The sequence below is a fragment of the Podarcis gaigeae genome (assembly GCF_964106915.1).
Source record: "Podarcis gaigeae genome assembly, chromosome: Z".
Classification (NCBI taxonomy): Eukaryota; Metazoa; Chordata; class Lepidosauria; order Squamata; family Lacertidae; genus Podarcis; species Podarcis gaigeae.
In genome coordinates, this window is record NC_139691.1 from 33,196,872 (window position 1) to 33,216,010 (window position 19,139).

At 42.3% G+C, this 19,139-nt stretch overlaps 1 protein-coding gene across 6 annotated transcripts in view; it reads left to right on the forward strand.

The window, feature by feature from the left end:
• Nucleotides 1-19,139, forward strand: part of ENOX2 (ecto-NOX disulfide-thiol exchanger 2) — a 39,720-nt gene that overhangs the window by 3,135 nt on the left and 17,446 nt on the right. For 4 of the 6 annotated variants that reach the window (XM_083721063.1, XM_083721064.1, XM_083721066.1 and 1 more), the window contains exons 2-7: nt 9,649-9,765; nt 13,424-13,555; nt 14,540-14,677; nt 15,976-16,182; nt 17,609-17,842; nt 18,906-19,118. In XM_083721063.1, the coding sequence (XP_083577189.1) occupies nt 9,649-9,765; nt 13,424-13,555; nt 14,540-14,677; nt 15,976-16,182; nt 17,609-17,842; nt 18,906-19,118 (1,041 nt within the window). Of the gene's footprint in view, nt 1-1,909; nt 4,072-9,648; nt 9,766-13,423; nt 13,556-14,539; nt 14,678-15,975; nt 16,183-17,608; nt 17,843-18,905; nt 19,119-19,139 lie in introns of those variants that run through there. The other 2 variants (XM_083721065.1, XM_083721067.1) reach the window with 2 other exon arrangements.

The window sequence follows — 19,139 nt, forward strand, 5'->3', positions numbered from 1 at the left end:
TTGCCTGCTTTGGATGGGGTTATACTACTTCTGAAAGAGCAGGCTTGTAGTTTAGATCAATCTCCATTGCTAGAGACCCAGGTGACCTCAGTGGCCAGAGTGCCTTTTACTAGCTTCAGCTGGCAAGACAGCTAGGGTAGTTTCTGGACTGGGATAGGTTAATCACTGTTGGCCATGCACTGGTCACCTCTAGATTGGATTATGGCATTGTACTCTATGTGGGGACTGCTCCTGACTAGTGCAAAATGATGTGACTCAACTGCTCACTGGGGCAAAATATTGTCATTGTGCTTAGGCCATTGGTGAAAGAATTGCACTGGCTGCCAGTTAGCTACTGGGCCATGTTCAAAATCCTGGGACTGGGATAGAAAGCATAAGGATTGTGTGACTCCTTATATACCCAACTTCTCACGGAATATGCCATCTTACCAGGAGGCCCATTTCGTACTTTGTAGGATTGGGCCTTTGGGGTCTATATGTCCATTGGACTTGATTTTATATATATATATATATATATATATATATATATATATATATATATATGAATGAATGAAATAAATGCTACTTGACACACATACAATAAACCTGTTTGGTTTTTTTATCTTGCATGTCAAAAGAACAGGTAATGCCTGAATATCTTTTGTAGGGAGGACCCCTTGTAGCAGTTACCACAGAATTTCCTACCACCCAGAGTGTAGCTTTGCAGCAATATTTATTCTCTGGAATATTCACCATACTGTATTGATGTTTAGCCTTGTAAATAAGCCTACAAAAATTAACAGCTGCTAAGAGAATAGTACTAGGACGCGGGTGGCACTGTGGGTTAAACCACAGAGCCTAGGGCTTGCCGATCAGCAGGTCGGCGGTTCGAAGCCCCACGAGGGGGTGAGCTCCCGTTGCTCAGTCCCTGCTCCTGCCAACCTAGCAGTTCAAAAGCACGTCAAAGTGCAAGTAGATAAATAGGTACTGCTCTGGCGGGAGGGTAAACGGTGTTTCTGTGTGCTGCTCTGGTTCACCAGAAGCGGCTTAGTCATGCTGGCCATGTGACCCAGAAGCTGTACGCCGGCTCACTTGGCCAGTAATGCGAGATGAGCACAGCAACCCCAGAGTCATCCGCGACTGGACCTAATGGTCAAGGTCCCTTTCTGTTTACCTAAGAGAATAGTAGCCTGTGTCTCTATGCTGGTTGAAAATGAAGGGAAGGCTCCTCCTTCACAGCCAGGTAGAAATGCAGGCTATTAGCTTCTTTGTAGGATAGTAAAAAAAGTGCCTTCTATCAACAGCATTGTGGGAGAAGGGGCAGAGTAACACTTCCTTCCTCTGCCATCCTATTCACTCACCTTCATGGAACTGATTACCTAGGGCTACTAGGTGAGCTTTTAAAATACAAGGCTGTATGAATATCTGCTGATCTTGGTTTCCCTCTCACCTCTTTTCTGTTTCAATGTTATGGTTACAAAATAAGCATGTTGGGAAGTTAAAAAGATTGTTTTTAGTGTGAATTCTTAAGAAGAAGTACTAGTTTCTCTTGAGGGTTAAGGTATGGCAAAGATAACCACTCACAGGGCAGGCAGCCAGCAAGATTGGGGCTTGCCAATTGCATGCCGCTTCTCAGTGATCCTAGTACTGAAATCCTTTGCAGATTCACAGATGAGCATGTTGTTAATTACTTCGCCACCTGCTCTCTGGCCATCTCCCCATAATGTTCAGGATTTAGTCTCTTACAGAGTCACTGATTGGTAACTGATGGGGACAGATGCAGCAGTGGGCAGCAATTCATTTTAAAAAAAGAGTTCCATGCCTTTCCTCTTTAGCATCCCAGCGTTTCCAATTGCCTGCTGTGTAGCTTTATTGACGTTAAGCTCTCCTCTTGTTACGCTGGCTGCTGGCACTTGGTTTGTTTGCAGGGTCCAGCACAGCACATGCGTCACACACAGGCTGAACTGTGTTACTAGTTTGTGTTTATATGATGGTGCGGTAGTGTGGGTAGCAAGATAAAACACGCTGAGACTGAAGAGCACTCTTTGCGAAGCACCATCATGTTTTTTGTGCATTTCACAGGTACGGTTTGCATTCTGGTGTAATGAGATTCAATATTTTCGACTCCAATATGTTTGCCATGAGCAGTCTTAGTTTGCGATGGGGAGGTGGAGAGTAAAGTCTACAGACACCAACAGTCAAGTGAGACCGGTGCTCTAAGCCAGAGTGCCTGCAGCCAAGTATAACACTGAATCTGAGCTCCCGGATCTCTTGGATTATATGGATTCAGCAAGAGCACTGTTTAAATATGGAATAGCTGGAGTTAAATCCACAGTGTATCTGGTCAAACTGGTGCTCTTGATAGCCTTTTAATGCGGTTTTCCCGGCTTTTAGCCTTCCCAATCTGCCTTGGAGTCATGAAAGGCTCTCTGTTTGGAAGGGGAGGTTCAGAAGAGCTTTCAGGATTTTAATTTTTTTATCTCAATTTTTTTCCCTAGACTTTCATTTTCTAAATCTGTTTCTGTGCGGCTTGAAATGTGTTATGGGAGGATTTGGAATAATGTCTTTGAATGTGTTTTTTATAATAAATGTTGAAACAGACAGTATTTAACCAGATGGGCAGCAGCTTCTTGATGTCTAGCTGTGGCTTGAAACAGAAGCAAGCCACTCCTAGGTGCAAGGGGACTGTAGGAAAATAGGTCATCTCTGAATCTCAAGTTTCAGTGTAATGGAAAAAATTAATAACATTTGTATCCAAAACGTAATTGAGATTACCTCAAACTGGAAATCAAGCTCTGTTCTTTATGCAGATTGCCGCCACTGTTGATAGGTAAGCACTTTGTGACTGGTGAATATTAAAGATTAAAATTAGCTTACCTTACTTATCTTGGCCAAAAGTATGAAAGCTGGTGTGCTGACTCCATTCTTTGCCCCTTTTTTTAGCTGCTTATACTTCCAAAGCATGCTTTATGAGTTTCATTGTGTAGTTATCATAGTCAGTCTCTTCTGTATGTGCAGCATGCATCTGACAAAGGAAGCCTGTGGCACAGCATTCCTGCAGTGTTTTTAGATTTTATAGGTCAAGGTGTCTCCCTGCTACATGAACGTTTTGGAAGACAAAGTTGACTTAGCTGTTAGCCTTTACAATAGTCATCTTCATCGTACAGTGGTAGAGGTCAGTGAAGCAGGTCATTAGTAGCAGTAGCAGGTTCAGATAGAAGCAGTAGCATAATACGTTTATTTAGACCACTTGAAAGTCACAGAAAGTGAGCTATCTGTCAGGTTTCACAGCTCTTCATCAGGCAAGATGTGTATTTTTTTTTAAAAAAAGAGAAAAGTGTTGCTGATAGGCATGGTAAGAGCCAAATTATACATGACTGTAATTGTAGAGTTTGCCATTGAGTGCAGTTCCACCCCACCACCCACATAAATTGGAGTTGCAGAATCCCCCACCCCCAATTCAGATCCGAATTGCAATGGGGAACTTGGGTTAAAACCTACAACTATACTAGGCTTAAAGGCTACATTACACTAGTTCCAATATGGTTCAGGTCTTTGGTGTTCACAGTTGGGGGGGGGGGCTGCACCAGCATTTAAGGGCAGAACTATGCAGCTGAGGTCACAAATAGTTGGGTCCTTAAGATACTGTACTAATTAAGGAAGCTCTTAAGATTGTGCCAAGAGCAAAATATATTAAATTGCATCAAAGTATACTGGGATGGAGAAACAACAATTGCTTCCCACTGAAAATGTTAAAGAACAACAGATATTTGAAACTGATTCTATTGCTGCTCAGGGCACCTTTGTATTCTTTGAGTATACCTAATTTATTGTCAAGCAGTTATAGAAAAGGAGGAAGTCTACCTTTTACCACCTAATGCTGTCACTTTTTCTATGTGTGAAACAAAATGTCTCAAATAGAAGCCAGAGTGGAAAGTAATACAGTGTGGTTGTACATACTGCTTTCCACTTCGGTCTCTGTTGACTTTGCTTTTAGTAGATACACAAGTTATAATCTCCAATTTCATTAATATCCCTCCCCCTTTTTTATTTTACACCCTGCTTGATGGAGAATTCCATGAAACTCACAAGGTATCGATTTATTTTTCCTTTCATCTGGTCCTAAAAAGATCATATGCTGCTGTTTTAATTAATTTCTAAATCAAATGTGGCCAACTGCATTTTTGGGGTCTGTTTTAGCTTCCCCAAACAGGTTATCTATAAGTACGTAAATATGGAATAATGTTTTTAGGCAATGTATGTGTTTTGTTTCCTTTGGTTCCCCCCCCACATTTTTCCTTTGAAATATGTGGGACTACAGATGGCACAGTGTGTAATTGTATTGCTGTTGTAAGCCTTTAGATTTAATCTTTAGGTTTAGCTGAATTTGCAACTAAGAAGTTGGCAATTGTTTTTGCAGACTTTGCTTTAAAGTAGTCTGTTTCAGTTTCTATGAAAGCCCATTCTTCATAAACAGGAGAGGTGTACTTCTTGGCTCTGTAGTTTTAAAAATTGTAGTTTTTAAAACATGGGTAGGCAAACTAAGGGCTGCAAGCCAATCAGGCCCAATTGCCTCTGGATCCAGCCCACGGATGGTCCGGGAATCACCACGTGGATTGCAGGTGCGCACGTTCTTTCCCTCTCTCACACACAGTGGCGCCTCCTCCTCCCCCCTCCTCCTAGCTTCTTCCCGCCCTGTCTAGAGGAGGAAAAAGGCTGGGTTTTGTTGGTGCCAATAGCAGCAGCAGCAGCGCTCAAGCGGCCACCATTTTAAGCAGCCCCTCTCCAGAGCCCTTTTGCGCGCTGCTCATCGTCCCCCCGCCACCACCGCCAGCCCCTGTCGCTCGCAAGACACAGGTAAGGGGGCTCGTGGTGCTCTTGCATCGTTCCTCCACCCCCAAAAAATATAGTCTGGCCCCCCACTAGGTCTGAGGGACAGTGGAAAAAGTTGGCTGACCCCTGTTTTAAAACAATGGGAGTGAGGAAGCTAGAGTAGCAGCATAGATATTTCCTGCCCTATTCATGGTGTGGGCCATACAGTGGTACCTCAGGTTAAGTACTTAATTCGTTCTGGAGGTCCGTTCTTAACCTGAAACTGTTCTTAACCTGAAGCCCCACTTTAGCTAATGGGGCCTCCTGCTCGCCACCGGAGCACGATTTCTGTTCTCATCCTGAAGCAAAGTGGTTAACCTGAAGCACTATTTCTAGAGTCTGTAACCTGAAGTGTATGTAACATAAAGCGTATGTAATCTGAGGTACCACTGTATTTAATAATAATAATAATAATATTTTTTTAATTTATACCCCGCCCTCCCCAGCCAAGGCCGGGCTCAGAGCGGCTTACAAGCAATAATAAAAACAAGATGAATGATTACAACTTAAAAACAAAAATAAAATACAACATTAAAATAATGGAACATTAAAATATTAAAATGTAGCCTCATCATTTAGCAGTTTGGCAAGTTATTCCTTATGAATTTGAGCTGTCACCATCCTAACAGCACAATTGAAATTCAATGTCTCCTGGGCTGAGTGTGTTTGCAGTAGGTAGGTCTTGGGTTGTGCCAGTGCAACCCCCTCATCTCTGGTGAGCAGTTTAGATGCAGTTTATTTTATTTTAATTTGCTTTCCAAATAACCAGTCACACTTTTTTGTCAATATATTTTAAATAAACAGTGGCTGCAGATCCTATGCATGCTTATTCGGGAGCAGGTTGGAACATCAGAGAATTTTAGTGGGAGTGGAAATTGCCACTATTTCTATCCAAGGTCCAGAAGAGAAATCAATCCAGCAAGTACAATCTTTATTCTCCTGCAAATTGGTTGTTTCAACCAATACATAGTATTTTTTTTACATTGTTTTTACACTTCTTTTATATTGAATTGATTGGTGTGGAAATAATTTTGTCATTGATTATGTAAGCTACGTGAAATAGCAGACCGTGAGTCAAACAGCGCAGTATTTCGTGGAAACTGAGCTGCGGCAGAATGGAAACTGCATTGATTGTGTTGAAAACAGGGTGGAATAGAAATTGTAGCTTTAACACCTAGAGGAGCAAGCCCCATTAAACTCAGTGAGACTTAATACCAAGTAAACATCCAGGGGAATACCGGTAAGTGATGCAGCCCTGTTTTGAATTGAAACTTGCAAGACTGTTTTGCAGACTATGTACATCTTTATACCATAGAATTAAAGTGGTTTAATAGGCATTCTATGTAACTAAGAAACGCTGGGAGTTGTACTTCCTTAGGTGTTCGAGATCTCTGAGAGAGAGTACTTAGCACCCTTATAAACTACAGTTCCAGGAATTCTTTTGAGAAAAACCAGGACACTTGAGGTGGTATAAAATCAATGTAAGTTTGTGGTGTATCTATGTACAGTGGTACCTCTGGTTAATACTTAATTCGTTTCGGAGGTCCGTTCTTAATCTGAAACTGTTCTTAACCTGAAGCACCACTTTAGCTAATGGGGCCTTCCGCTGCTGCTGCACCACCACAACGCGATTTCTGTTCTCATCCTGAAGCAAAGTTCTTAACCCAAGGTACTATTTCTGGGTTAGCGGAGTCTGTAACCTGAAGCGTATGTAACCCCAGGTACCACTGTATAGGGTAAACTTTGTACTGATCAGCTGCATAAGCCCCTTGGTGCTATTTTCTTTGTGCATTTCTGCAGACCACACCCTTGGGCACATGGCAATAACAACATTGTAACCAAGCAGCTTGCGGATGGTATTCTCAATTGCTGGTGCCTTCACAATTCCTTTAAAATTAGCTGCAGTGTTTCAAGAATGCACTTGTGTCTTGGATTAGGGGTTCCAAGTCCTTCAGTCATATTCCAGGCGCTTTGCATTCTTTTCATTTGCTTCTTGGAAAGTGTGGACTACTAAATAACTTGGAACAGATGGTTCCCAAAGCTTCGGCTTCGCTGTGAACTCCTCCAACTACAAACGTATCCTAATGAGCCATGTCAGAGTTCCCAAAATCAGGTTATGGTGATTAAGGCAAATTGTACTGAATCTGCTCATTCTTTCATTTCACTTGCTATTTTGTCCTACGACAGTCACAGGCAAGTGCTTCAATGTTTGGTTTTGGTTTGTTGATGTTGTAATAGCAGCACAAAGATTCTCTGTTACCACATCAACTTGCAAGGGATTTCCTATTGCTGTTTTTGGATGCTTAATTAACTCTTTAATCCCTACCCCTACTGAAGTTAAACTTTTGTGTGTGTAACTCAGATGAGCACACACTTATCCCCTCTTTTTTTAATAATATTTTTTATTAATTTTTAGCATACAATTTTTTTTAAGACATACCACACAAATACATATGTCCTTGTTTGAACTTCCTTCAGCATCTCTGATAGCCTTCCGTCTTAATTATTTCTCCTGCAATTCTTAACTTAATATTGCCTTTACCTTTTCTAACAAATCATTTCTCCCTTTCAATTTTTACAATATTTCTTAAATTACTCCTCACAGAACTTCTTGTAGTCCTACAAACGTAATCTGATCATCACAAATACTTTTCAAATACTCAGTAAATTTAGTCCAGTCCTCGGTAAACCTCTGGTCCCACCGGTCTTGGATCCTTCCTGTTAGCTTGTCTAATTCTGCATAGTCCACTTATCCCCTCTTTAACCCCACCTTCCTTACTTTATTTCCCGTGTTACGTTATAGATCGTAAACTCCGCTGGGCCTGTCATTATCCTCTGCAAAGTGGCAGGCAGGTAGATGGTGCTATATAAATAATTAATTTACAAAAGGACCATATTGGGACCATCTCTGTAAGGGAGCTATAGGATTGGGCAGATTTGACTGTTTTGGTTCCCTGTCACTTTTGTATGTGTTCATTCATATGTCTGGTCTGCCCCATTTAAAATCAGTGCTGGGGGAGGGAGGATCACATTTCTGAATATATGTATCTCAAAACAATGCAATTTAAAACATGTTTTGATAAAAATTTTGCTTTAAAAATACCTTGCAAAATGTAAATATGTACAAATCCCAAAGGATAGTTATATTCTGATTTGCAGCTTTGAGAAGTATAGATCAAGTTAGTTCATAGCAAAGAAATAATAATTTTCTCAAACATCTCTAGAAAGGTGGCTGAAAAAGAGGATCTTTGTTTAGCTCCTCTTGCTCCTCATGGAGCTAGGCTGGGGAGTATTCTCAAGCTCTTAGAAGATTACTTTGGCTTAGATATGTCTGTTTCAGCAGAGATATCATAAAAGCTAGTTTTTGTAAGGTCGCGAATTTAAGCCTCGCTTTAACTTTTCACGGTCAGAATTTGGGGGGAAAATCAGGCTTATATTCAGGCCAGTAGAGTAAATGAAATAAATGAAATAAAATAAAATTGAGAGGTGTTGTAACAGCATGTCTGTGTGCAATGAGTCTGTGTTTGGTAGGTTGCAAATTGTGTGGCCCTGGTGTATGCAGAACTGAAGTCTATACATTTACTTTAAACATCTCCGTTCAGAGTTTTCCGACATGTCTGTCCCAGCATTCTGGCAAGAGAGAAGACTGTCACTATTGCAGCCTTGGTTCCAGGTGCAGGAAATGTAAACCTGACTATGTAGGGAATGCTCTAGCAGTAAATGTTTATCGTTCTGAAGTGCCCCAAGACTCTCCAACCATCCCAGTGATGGCTGAGACTTGTTGCCGCTACTCTCACCAGGGCTTTGGGATTAGCATAGGGTTTAACACCTAGCATCATCAAATAAAATTCTGTCCTCAAGAGGCAAGTCTGCTTGATACACAACATGCCAGGATAATTCCTTCACAACAGCTCATTCCCTCTTTGCTACAAAAGGATCCTTTCACTTCTCCAGGTTCTTCTTATGTGATAAGCCATATTGGTGAGAACTTAGTCAAGATGTTCTGTTCAGTTAAGCTTTCCTCTTGCTTTTGAGGTGTTGCAATGCTAGACAGTCTTACCACTTGTATCCTGTATTTGTTATCATAACCAATTGTACTAGCTGCCAAGGTTAATTGCAAACAAATTTCTGAAGCTTGTCTCTCTCTCGTCCCCCCCCCCCCATTTCCTAGTACCACAACACAAAGCTAGACTTCAGATTTCTATGGAAGGTATTCAGCACCAGCAGCATCAGTGGCCGTCAATTATTAAGTTCCTGTTTGTTTGTTTGTTTGTTCGTTTGTTTGTTTTTCAAAATTTATTCATTTTTTAAACTACTAGTCCCTGTACAGCAGAGAATAATCTAAGTACTGTATACATAGTCATCCTTTTATCAAATGCCTTTCAAATTATAAAAAATACCGGCAGCTCTTGCCCTCAGTGGTATATAGAAATACTTGACTAAAAAGAAGGTAGAATAGCTTTTACAGTTATGGGACTAATTTAGATCCATAAAGAAATATGAAAATTGTCTGCTTCCCCTAAGCAGTTAGAAGAGGGTTGGCAGCTGTGTGGGGAGGGCCTGCATCCCCTTTGGTCCGTGTTTGTTCTGTGGGCTGCCAATTGCCAACCTCTTTTACTAGCAGTGCATCAGTAGGTGAATAGTGCAGTATTTTCTTGTATTACTTCAGGCTTTTCACTCTCTGAGGCTGTGTTGTGAAAACATTTGGCTTGCACTTGAGTATTGAGGATTTGTTTGAAAATTAGAAGGGATCAAATGCTATTCTTAACAAATTCTTCCCTTTTCCGTCTCTCTCAGGACTAAACCACCTGCCCTTTGACCCTGGCAATAGCAAACCTCTGCCGTTCAACAGCAGCCCTGCTGAAAATGGAGGCGAGGCAAGCCAGAAACGGAAGAGGATAAATTTGCCTACAGGTAGGCCATGAATTGTGCATGTGGTGTTGCAGGCTGTGTTTGTGCCTGGGGGATATCTTAACTATGAATGGGGATACAAGAACACAACAGGACAGACCCAGAAGATGGTACTGGGAAAGTTCTTTCCTCTCCATGACCACTTCTGTCTCTCCTGTCTTGCCTTATTGTTAACATGTACATGAAGCTGCTGGGAGAAATAGTTTGGAAGTCTGGGCTAAAGCGTCATCAGTTTGTGGATGATGTACAACTCTGTTCATCGTTTCCACCTTCTAGTTTTAGGGGTTTTAGGATGGATGTGGGCAAACAAGCTGAAGCTTAATCTGGATAAGACAGAGGCACTGTGGGTAGGAAACATGGTGCCCTAGACCATAGTGTGTGCCCAGAGTTTGATGAGGTTGCACTCCACCTGAAGGACCAGGCACACAGTCTGAGGGATTCTCCTGGACTTGCTGTTTTCTAGGAAGTTGCTGATGGAATCTGTTCCCATAAATAACTGATACATAAGATGTTACTCTATCTGGAGAAAGTGGAGCTGACCACAGTAGTCCATGCCCTGATTGCATCCCAATTATGCTGCTTTAACATGCTGTATGTGGGGCTGTCCTCAAACACTGTTCAAAAGTTTCAGCTGGTACAGAATGCATTCCCCAGTTCCTTTGGGGGGCCAGGTGACTAGAGCATATAACACCAATTCTACACTTGCCACTTTCATTACCAGTGAGTTTTCAGGCCCAGATATAGTGTTGGCGGTTACTTTTTAAAACCTAAATTGTTTGGGACCAAGATATCTGAAGGGCTACCTATATTTTACATGAACCTGCCCAACCCTGATATTGGCCATAGAAGTCCTGTTTGTAGGTCTGCCTTTAAGATTCATCAGGTTGGAAGTGGGGGGAAACGGGGCCTTTTTACTGGTGGCCCCATCACTGTGGAACTTACTCCCCCAGGATGTTTGTCTTATACTCAGTCTGTTTGTATATAAGCAGGCCTTAAAACGCACAATTGTTTTTTGCAGCTTTTAACTGAATAAGATTGTTGGTCTGTAATTTTAATGGTTGCTGTTTTTATCTACCGCATTGTGTTGGATGATTTAATTGGCTTTTAAAATCTAATGTTTTAAATTGTGTTTATAATTTTAGTTGTGGGGCTGCGTGAGAGAACCTAAGCGAACGGAGGCTCACTTTTAGAATGGAAAAATGTCCTGTTATTCTAGCTCATTCCATGCCAGGGATCCTGAGTTCTGGGATTTCTGTTACTTGTCACTTGATAGCCAGAAGTCAGCGAGTCACAGCTGTGTACGTGCTTGAGTCAGGATGAATCTGAATTGGGGGTTTATGTTTGTTGGTCTGGTTGATATGCAGTAGCAAAAACAAAGTACTTCTTATCCTTCCTTAGAAGACACCCTCACTGCCATAAAAAATTGGAATGAAACATTGACATTGCCATGATGATCCCAAAGTATGTGAAACACAAGCTAAGGAAAAGCATGTATTTAATTGAGCCAATGTAGGTTGATATAGAAATATGACTTGAATTTCACAAAATTTCACAAGCTAGGTAACTCCTTGTGTTGGATGAACAGCTCTGTGAAACTCAATAGCTTATATGTTCCTTTACCAATTTTCATTAGCCCAATATAGATACAGTTGCACACACCCCCAACTTCCAAGTGGTGTGAGATTCCAGGGGTTCCAGGCACTTACCCAGGGTTCATGTTTCCTTTCGGGAATGAGGCACAGCTGAGTCTTTAGGATATATGGTTTATTTAAACATATATACAACCCGAGCCTGCTATGCAGGGGTTCACACTATTAACACCCTGAATGGGCATTGTTTCTTTCATAGCTGCAGCAGTGGATTCAAGCAGAGATCCATCATGGCTCTCGGTCACTCTGCTTGCTATTTTGCTTCTCAGACACATCACACTGTTCACTCTCAACTCTAGCTTTTGTCCTTCTCACTATCTGTGAGTGGAGGGAGAGGCCCATTTGCCATCTCCCACAGAGCCCCTTAATCCCTCTTAATGGCTCATCACCCAGGCTATCAACTCACAGAAAGCTAGCTTGGATTGATTAGCTTTTAACACTTGCTGAATCCAGGGATTAGAGAGGCCTGGCACCCACAAACTCATAGCAATACCATTTAACCTGCATCAGTTGCATGCAAAAATGTGGGATTGTTCTTATTTTGGGGATTTGTGATGTGGAACCTGCTGAAAATAGCAAAGCCATCCAAAAGGAAATTAGAGTTTGAGCCCCAGACTACACATCAGGGTTGATGATTGTGCTAAAATGATACTGCATGAAGCAGAAAACTTCCTTACTCTTCATGAGCGCCCACCCCAACAGAGCATTGGATGGGGAACCAGTGGCCCTCCAGATATTGTTGGATTCTAACTTTCATCTGCCACAGCCAGTATGGCCAGTGGCCAGGAAAGATAGGAGTTAATTGAATTACAAGTTCTTCAGGCAATTAAAGGAATGGGTCAGAGGATGTAAAGTACACCTGTTGCAGTAGAAACTGATCTGATGAGATGTGCAAGGGCCTGTTGGCTCATTCTAAGCATTCAATCCCCAGTGCTTTCCCTTCACTGTTAGAGTAATTGCAGGTACAAGGGGAGGAGCCGAATAATTATTTCAGACAGAGAAGAACAGATGAACTGTCATTAGTATGCGAGGTGAGATTCCCTAGAAGCAGTTTTTGCCAGTCAGTGTTTTTCCTATTGTCCTGCTCAAACTTCAGGATGGGCTGGGGAGGTCCTCCTGGTAATTCCATTACTTGTGCGTTGCCCTGTTGTTTAGGGTTGCCATAAGACCGTAATTTTCCAGACATTCCCAGGATTCAGCCATTGGAAACAGTATCCAGGTAGAAATTGCTGAAATGTACGGGCATCAACAACTTTGGCCAAAACAACAACTTTTGTGTCTGGATTTTCAGTTTTTGAAATATGGCAACCCTGCCGCTGTTACTTGCCTTGAGATGAAGGGCTTCGTGATGAAGGGTGGAATATAAGTAAAAGAATAAACAAATGTAAACTACTAGTACTCGGCATGAGATCTAAGATGGCATTTTGATGTACTAAGTTTTGTGTGTGACTTTGCTACTTGAAGCTGCTCTTATGCCAAATCTCTCCACTGTTTTTTAAGCTTGGGGCAGATGGGAGAGAATTTGAAAATGTATTCAGGAGTTTGACAGTGGGATTTGGCCTTTGGACATGCAGATAACACATGGACTTTGCCCTGGATTATGGCCTAGTGTGTTTTTTTTAGGGGTTATACTCTGCCATCAGAGGATCATTCTGGGGCCCATGATAAGTGCTGGCTCAGATCTATTTTAAGACTTGTGCCTTTACAACTAGAGCTCTTATTTTGGAAAGAACAAGACGTTGGTACATGGGGGATGGGATGATACTCGGGAGGGGAGCACAGGCAAATGTGGTTTGCATCAAATAGTTTGTGCCTAAAGCAAGTATTTGTTGCATCCTACTCTCCCCTTAGAATTTATCCCATAATTTGCCAAGATATGCAGGGTGTCATTTTATAGGGGAGATTTATTTGGTTTCTATCACTTTCTCTTCCAGTTTGGGGTAAGTAATGCTGATAATTTTTTTTAAAAGTACATTTGTTAATATGTTTGTCAATCATAATCCTTTCTGCAGACAGCATCCCAAATCTGAGTCTAGAGTCTCCTCCAATGGATTTGGGCATGTCAGATCCAACAGCCTGGACCACTGCAATGAATAACTTGGGGATGGCACCAATGGGAATAACAGGAGATCCTCTTTTGCCTGGTAGGTTGTGCTCTTGGTTTGGTATCACCGCTGCAAGCACGCAATGCTTAATTTTTCCAGTGGAGTGTTAAGGGGAGTAAATGTTCAGAGAACACACAAGATCCACAGCCTAAAATGGGTGGGAAGCCTCTGGCCTGTGTCTGATTAGGCCTGTTAGGCCTCCTTATTTAGCCAACAAGGCCATTTTCAGGGAAGCCATGCCCATCTGTCCTACATCTATTGGAAGTCATAAAAGATGTCAGTTATGGGGTAGGTCAAAACTTGGATTATCTGAAAGGGTGTTTGCAGGTTTCACTAATCAGGTGATTGGCAGCACCTGCAAAACACCCTGCAAAATAGCACTTTGAAAGGGTCTTTGCAAGACTAGACAATCAGCTGAGCGCTCTGTCTACTTGGCCCTTAGGAGTGGCTGCGATAATAAACAAAAAACAGCTCTGCAAATTTAAAGCAGAATCTGGCTGTGATTGGCCTGATTGGCCGACCCTCTTGTATGTTACCAAAAAACACCATCTATGGAGCCGTTAAGCACTTTTTAAAAAGTTTCCTTTAAAAAAAAAGTAATTGACTGAATGAATGGATTTATGCATAAGCACTCATTCAGCACTTCTAAAATTAAAAGAAGGCAAGGCAGCCTGGAGTGGAAGAGGCAAAACAGATGTGTGAGCCAGCTTTCAGTGTGGTGGTATGCATGGCTGTCATTTCAGTTACAAAACCAGGAGGAAGTGAGGCTAATCTCCCAGTGTTGGGATATACTGTGGCCTCTCTTTTTCTTCAATCCTGCCTGCCCGCATCTTTGTCCTCCCATGCATGAGAACTGGCTTTTGTGAGCTGCCAAATGGCTCTGGTTCTCCAGACTCATTGCTTTATGTATCTCTCACGTCCTTTAAGTTTTAATTTTATTGATGGAAAAAATCTGCTTTCCTAGTTAGAATTATTGTGCAGTTGCAGCCGAAACACTCTAGCTTGATATCCTCTCTATTTCAGATTTCGACCCTGCCCTTGGAATGATGACTGGGATCCCACCAATCAGTCACTTGATGTCTGGCTTGGAAATAGTGCCACCACCAGTGATTAAGGAGATCATTCATTGCAAAAGTTGCACACTCTTCCCACCTAACTCAAGTAATCCTTGCCATAATTCTTGCAGTTGCACTGGGATCAATTGGGAAATATTGAAAGTAAAGAGGGACATCTAATGGTGTCCCTCTTTACATCTGGTGGATGTACAGATCATGGAGGGAAGAAGAAGCTCTTTTCCCAACAGGATACTTTTTATAGTTTGGCCAAGTCAGAATAGCTTTTAGATTGTAGAGATGGCCAGGACCACCTCAAAGGGAGCGCTGGGAGCCTCAAGGCCATCTCTGTACTACCCTGCTGTGCTGCTTGCTGATTCTGTCCACTTAATGAGAGGCAAAATGGAGAAGCAAACATTACTGATTAAAACAGCAGTCTAGAGGTGGTTGTGGGGGAATCAGTGGCCGGGAGAACCAGTGGCAGTCAAAGATCACAAGGGTTGGTGTCCAGCGACTTCTGGAGAGTTGCATGATACCCATCCCTGGTCTAGAATGCCACTTGATGAAGGGAAGGGAGGTAAGTGCGTAACTTCCCAGAACTCAGCTCTAGTCTGCTTGGCAGTACATCTCTAACACTTTCTAGTTGAACCCTCTCTGTTTTAGAATATTTTCAAGGTCAGGGAGTAATTGGAAGAGGAAGCTATAGACATGAGGTTGCAAATCTTTTTTTAAAAAAATAAGATTTTCGACATCATGAAGGGCTGATTGTGCAGTATGCTGGGCTATAGATTGGAACATGAAAATGCATAGGACATTTTCCAAATGGAAGCCTAGTTTTGCACAGCTGTTGCTGCAGGCTGCTAAACAGCAAGCAGTAATAAAAAGAAAACCCAAGTAAATTTTATAGACCCTCATTTCCCCCTTTTTATAAAGCTGGTGGTATTGTGTCCAATAGTATAAGGGTGTTTGTATTTGGCTGTGCACTGTTCTTGCAGTTTATTTTTAGTATGAATCTAGCAGTGAGCTAGCTGTCGCCAAAAAGAGAGGATATTTTCTTCTTTGGGAAGCATGCTGTCCTGGAATGATATTGATTTTTGATATTTTAAGGCTGGCAGGATATAACTTTGCCTGGCAAGGTTGGAGGCTCATCCACACTTCCATTTGCCCTGCCACATTCCCCTGGGAAAACCTGCAGGGCAAAGGCAAAACCGCATGGGGCAAGTGGAACACCACTTAGATCTGTGCTTTCTAGGCACAGGACAAGTGCAAGTGTGGAAGAGGCCAGGGGTGGCCAAGCCTTCTGACACTTAAACACAAATGCGCAGCAGTTGTTGTTGGATTGTAGTTGAATACCAGATGTCTTTTTCTTGTGGCAAGATTATGTATCATATTTCTTGTTGTCCTTAGATCTCCCTCCTCCCACCACAAGGGAAAGACCTCCTGGATGCAAGACGGTATTTGTTGGAGGGCTGCCGGAAAATGCAACAGAAGAGACTGTTGTGGAGATTTTTGAGCAGTGTGGAGAGATCTTAGCGCTTCGGAAGAGCAAAAAGCACTTCTGCCACATCCGTTTTTCTGAGGAATACATGGTGGACAAGGCTATTTATTTGTCTGGTAGATATTGTTTGTCTTTGCTTTTGACTCAGAGATAATTTCTTCTGTAGAGTTGCAAAAGCCACATGCAGTCATGTCTGTTGTGTCCCCTTCCATTTTCCCAGTTGTACAGTCATCTTTCACCAGTTTCAGTTACTTGGCTAAGGAGTCTTTTAACTTCACTATAACATGCAACGGTGACGCAGACCATTGTGAATAGCTTTCATAAATTTGTCTAATAAAAACAGAAAAATGCCCAATTCCAAAATTCCAACAAGCTAAAAAATGTCAGCATGAAACAACAGTAAGGAACTCTTGTGAGCTGCACAGCTCATGAAGAGAGGGAATAATTCTAGTGCAACAAGCAGTGAGTCTCTATGATTAATGATGATGATGATAGTTGTTGTTGTTGTTGTTGTTGTTGTTGTTTGTACCCTGCCCATCTGACTGGGTTTCCCCAGCCACTTTTGGCAGCTTCCAGCATATACAGAAACATAACAAAACATTAAACATTAAAAACTTCCCTATACATAGCTGCCTTCAGATGTCTCCTAAAGGTAAACGTTATATACAGTAGTTACTTATCTCCTTGACATCTGATGGGGGGGCATTCCACAGGGTGGGCACCGCTACCAAAAAAGGTCCTCTGCTTGGGCTCTGAGCTAGATCTCAGTGGCTGGGCTTAATGACAAGCGTGGAGGCACTCCTTCAGGACCTGAAATCTTTATAATACCTGCTGATTATTGAAAACTACCACCTTTTCAAACTATCCAGAACCAACATGGCTTCTTTGGAGAACTTTGGAGGTTAGCCTCCCTTCTGGAATAACATGTGTTGTCCAGTCAGTGTCACTGTACCCTATGAGAACCACCCTCCAGAGTTGTAAGAGGGATCTGGCAAGGCTTCAGCAACTAAACCGAAACAGCAGCAACCTTTCACCTGATGCTCACCCTTCCCATGTAGCTTACTTTGTGATGTTTACAACTTAGCAAATATTGCAGTTACAATTTCAAACACAATTTACCTGAAGTGTTTTTGAGCTGTGTAGCTGGTCTGCATCATAGATGTGATACACATATTGATATGTGTGGATGAGCATGCGTAGCAGTTGATGTTCATTTCTTTATCCAGTTTGAACATGGATGTTATTAAGCCTGAGTTGTAGCTGTTCACATTTCCTCTGATAGGTGTCTCTGGCAGTCTCTGGAGACAAAGCAGGCAGACCCCCATGTTGCAGATGGGGGAAACAGAGGAACAGTCTAATAATAATAATAATAATTATTATTATTATTATTATTACTTATACCCTATCCATCTGGCCAGGTCTCCCCAGGCACTCTGGGTGGCTCCCAACAGGATATTAAAAACACAATAAAAGATCAAACATTAAAAACTTCCCTATCACAGGGAAACTGCTGATGGTTGTTTCTGTAACTATCATTGCCAGGTTATCGCATCAGGCTGGGCTCCAGCACTGATAAAAAGGACACAGGGCGCCTTCATGTGGATTTTGCTCAAGCCCGGGATGATTTCTACGAGTGGGAATGCAAGCAGCGGATGCTTGCCCGGGAAGAGCGTCATCGCAGAAGGATGGCAGAAAAACAGTTCCACCCTCCCTCCCCACCTCCTGTTGTCCACTATTCGTATTATGAGTGCAGTATTGTTGCTGAGAAGTTAAAAGGTACATAGGGCTGTAGTATAATGTCCCAAACTGGCAGGCTGTTGCATGAGGATTCTGGCAGGTGGTTAGAAACATAGGAAGCTGTCCTGTACCCTATCAGATGAGTTATCTGTTTCTTACCCAGTACTGTATACTCTGACTGGCTGTGGTTCTCCAGGGTCTTGGAAGAAGAAGTATCTTTCTTATCACTTCCTACCTGATCCTTTTAACTGGGGACTCTAAGGATTGCATCCAAGACATTTTGCATTCAAAGCAGATGCTCTTCCACTGAGATGTGATCCATCCCATGTAGACGTACAACAGATGAGTACATTGCAACTGTCTGTGGAGTTAATCTCATCCACCACAGCCTTTCAGAGTTTTGCCTTGCTTGGGTGGATCATTTCATGCAAATCTATGCAAAACAGTAGTATTAATTAGACTGTTGCTTGTTACCTGAACATCTCCAAGTGACTTAAAAGGTAAAGGGACCCCTGACCATTATGTCCAGTTATGACCGACTCGGGGATTGTGGCTCTCATCTCGCTTTATTGGCCGAGGGAGCCGGCGTACAACTTCTGGGTCATGTGGCCAGCATGACTAAGCCACTTCTGGCGAACCAGAGCAGCACATGGAAACGCCATTTACCTTCCCGCCAGAGTGGTACCTATTTATCTACTTGCATTTTGACGTGCTTTCAAACTGCTAGGTTGGCAGGAGCAGGGACCGAGCAACAGGAGCTCACCCCCTCACGGGGATTCAAACTGCCGACCTTCTGATTGGCAAGTCCTAGGCTCTGTGGTTTAACCCACAAAGCCACCCGCGTCCCCCAAGTGACTTAATTAATGTTTAATATATAAATGTAAATACATTATACCATAAAAACATAACAAAATAACCCCTATAGCAGCCACAGGAAGCTTTGGCAGAGCACTAGTAACAAAACAATATCATTTTAGCCTATCAAACATCTTACTATGTTTTTGTGTTTTAAACTCTCACACAGGGAGCGATGATTTAAATAGTATTACTTGCAAAATTCACCAGTGCATTGTACCTGAGCAGTGTTTCTCTCTTGGGTCAGATGATTCCAAGTTTTTGGAAGCGGTGCAGACACTGCTGGCCTGGATAGAGCGTGGGGAAGTGAACAGACGGACTGCAAACAACTTCTACTCAATGATCCAGTCGGTCAACAGCCACATCCGCCGGCTTACAAATGAGAAAGCAGTCCATGAAAAGGAAATGGAAGAAGCAAAGGAGAAGTTCAAGCTTGCACTCTCAGGAATTCTTGCTCAGTGTAAGTGTTTGGGGCTTGCAA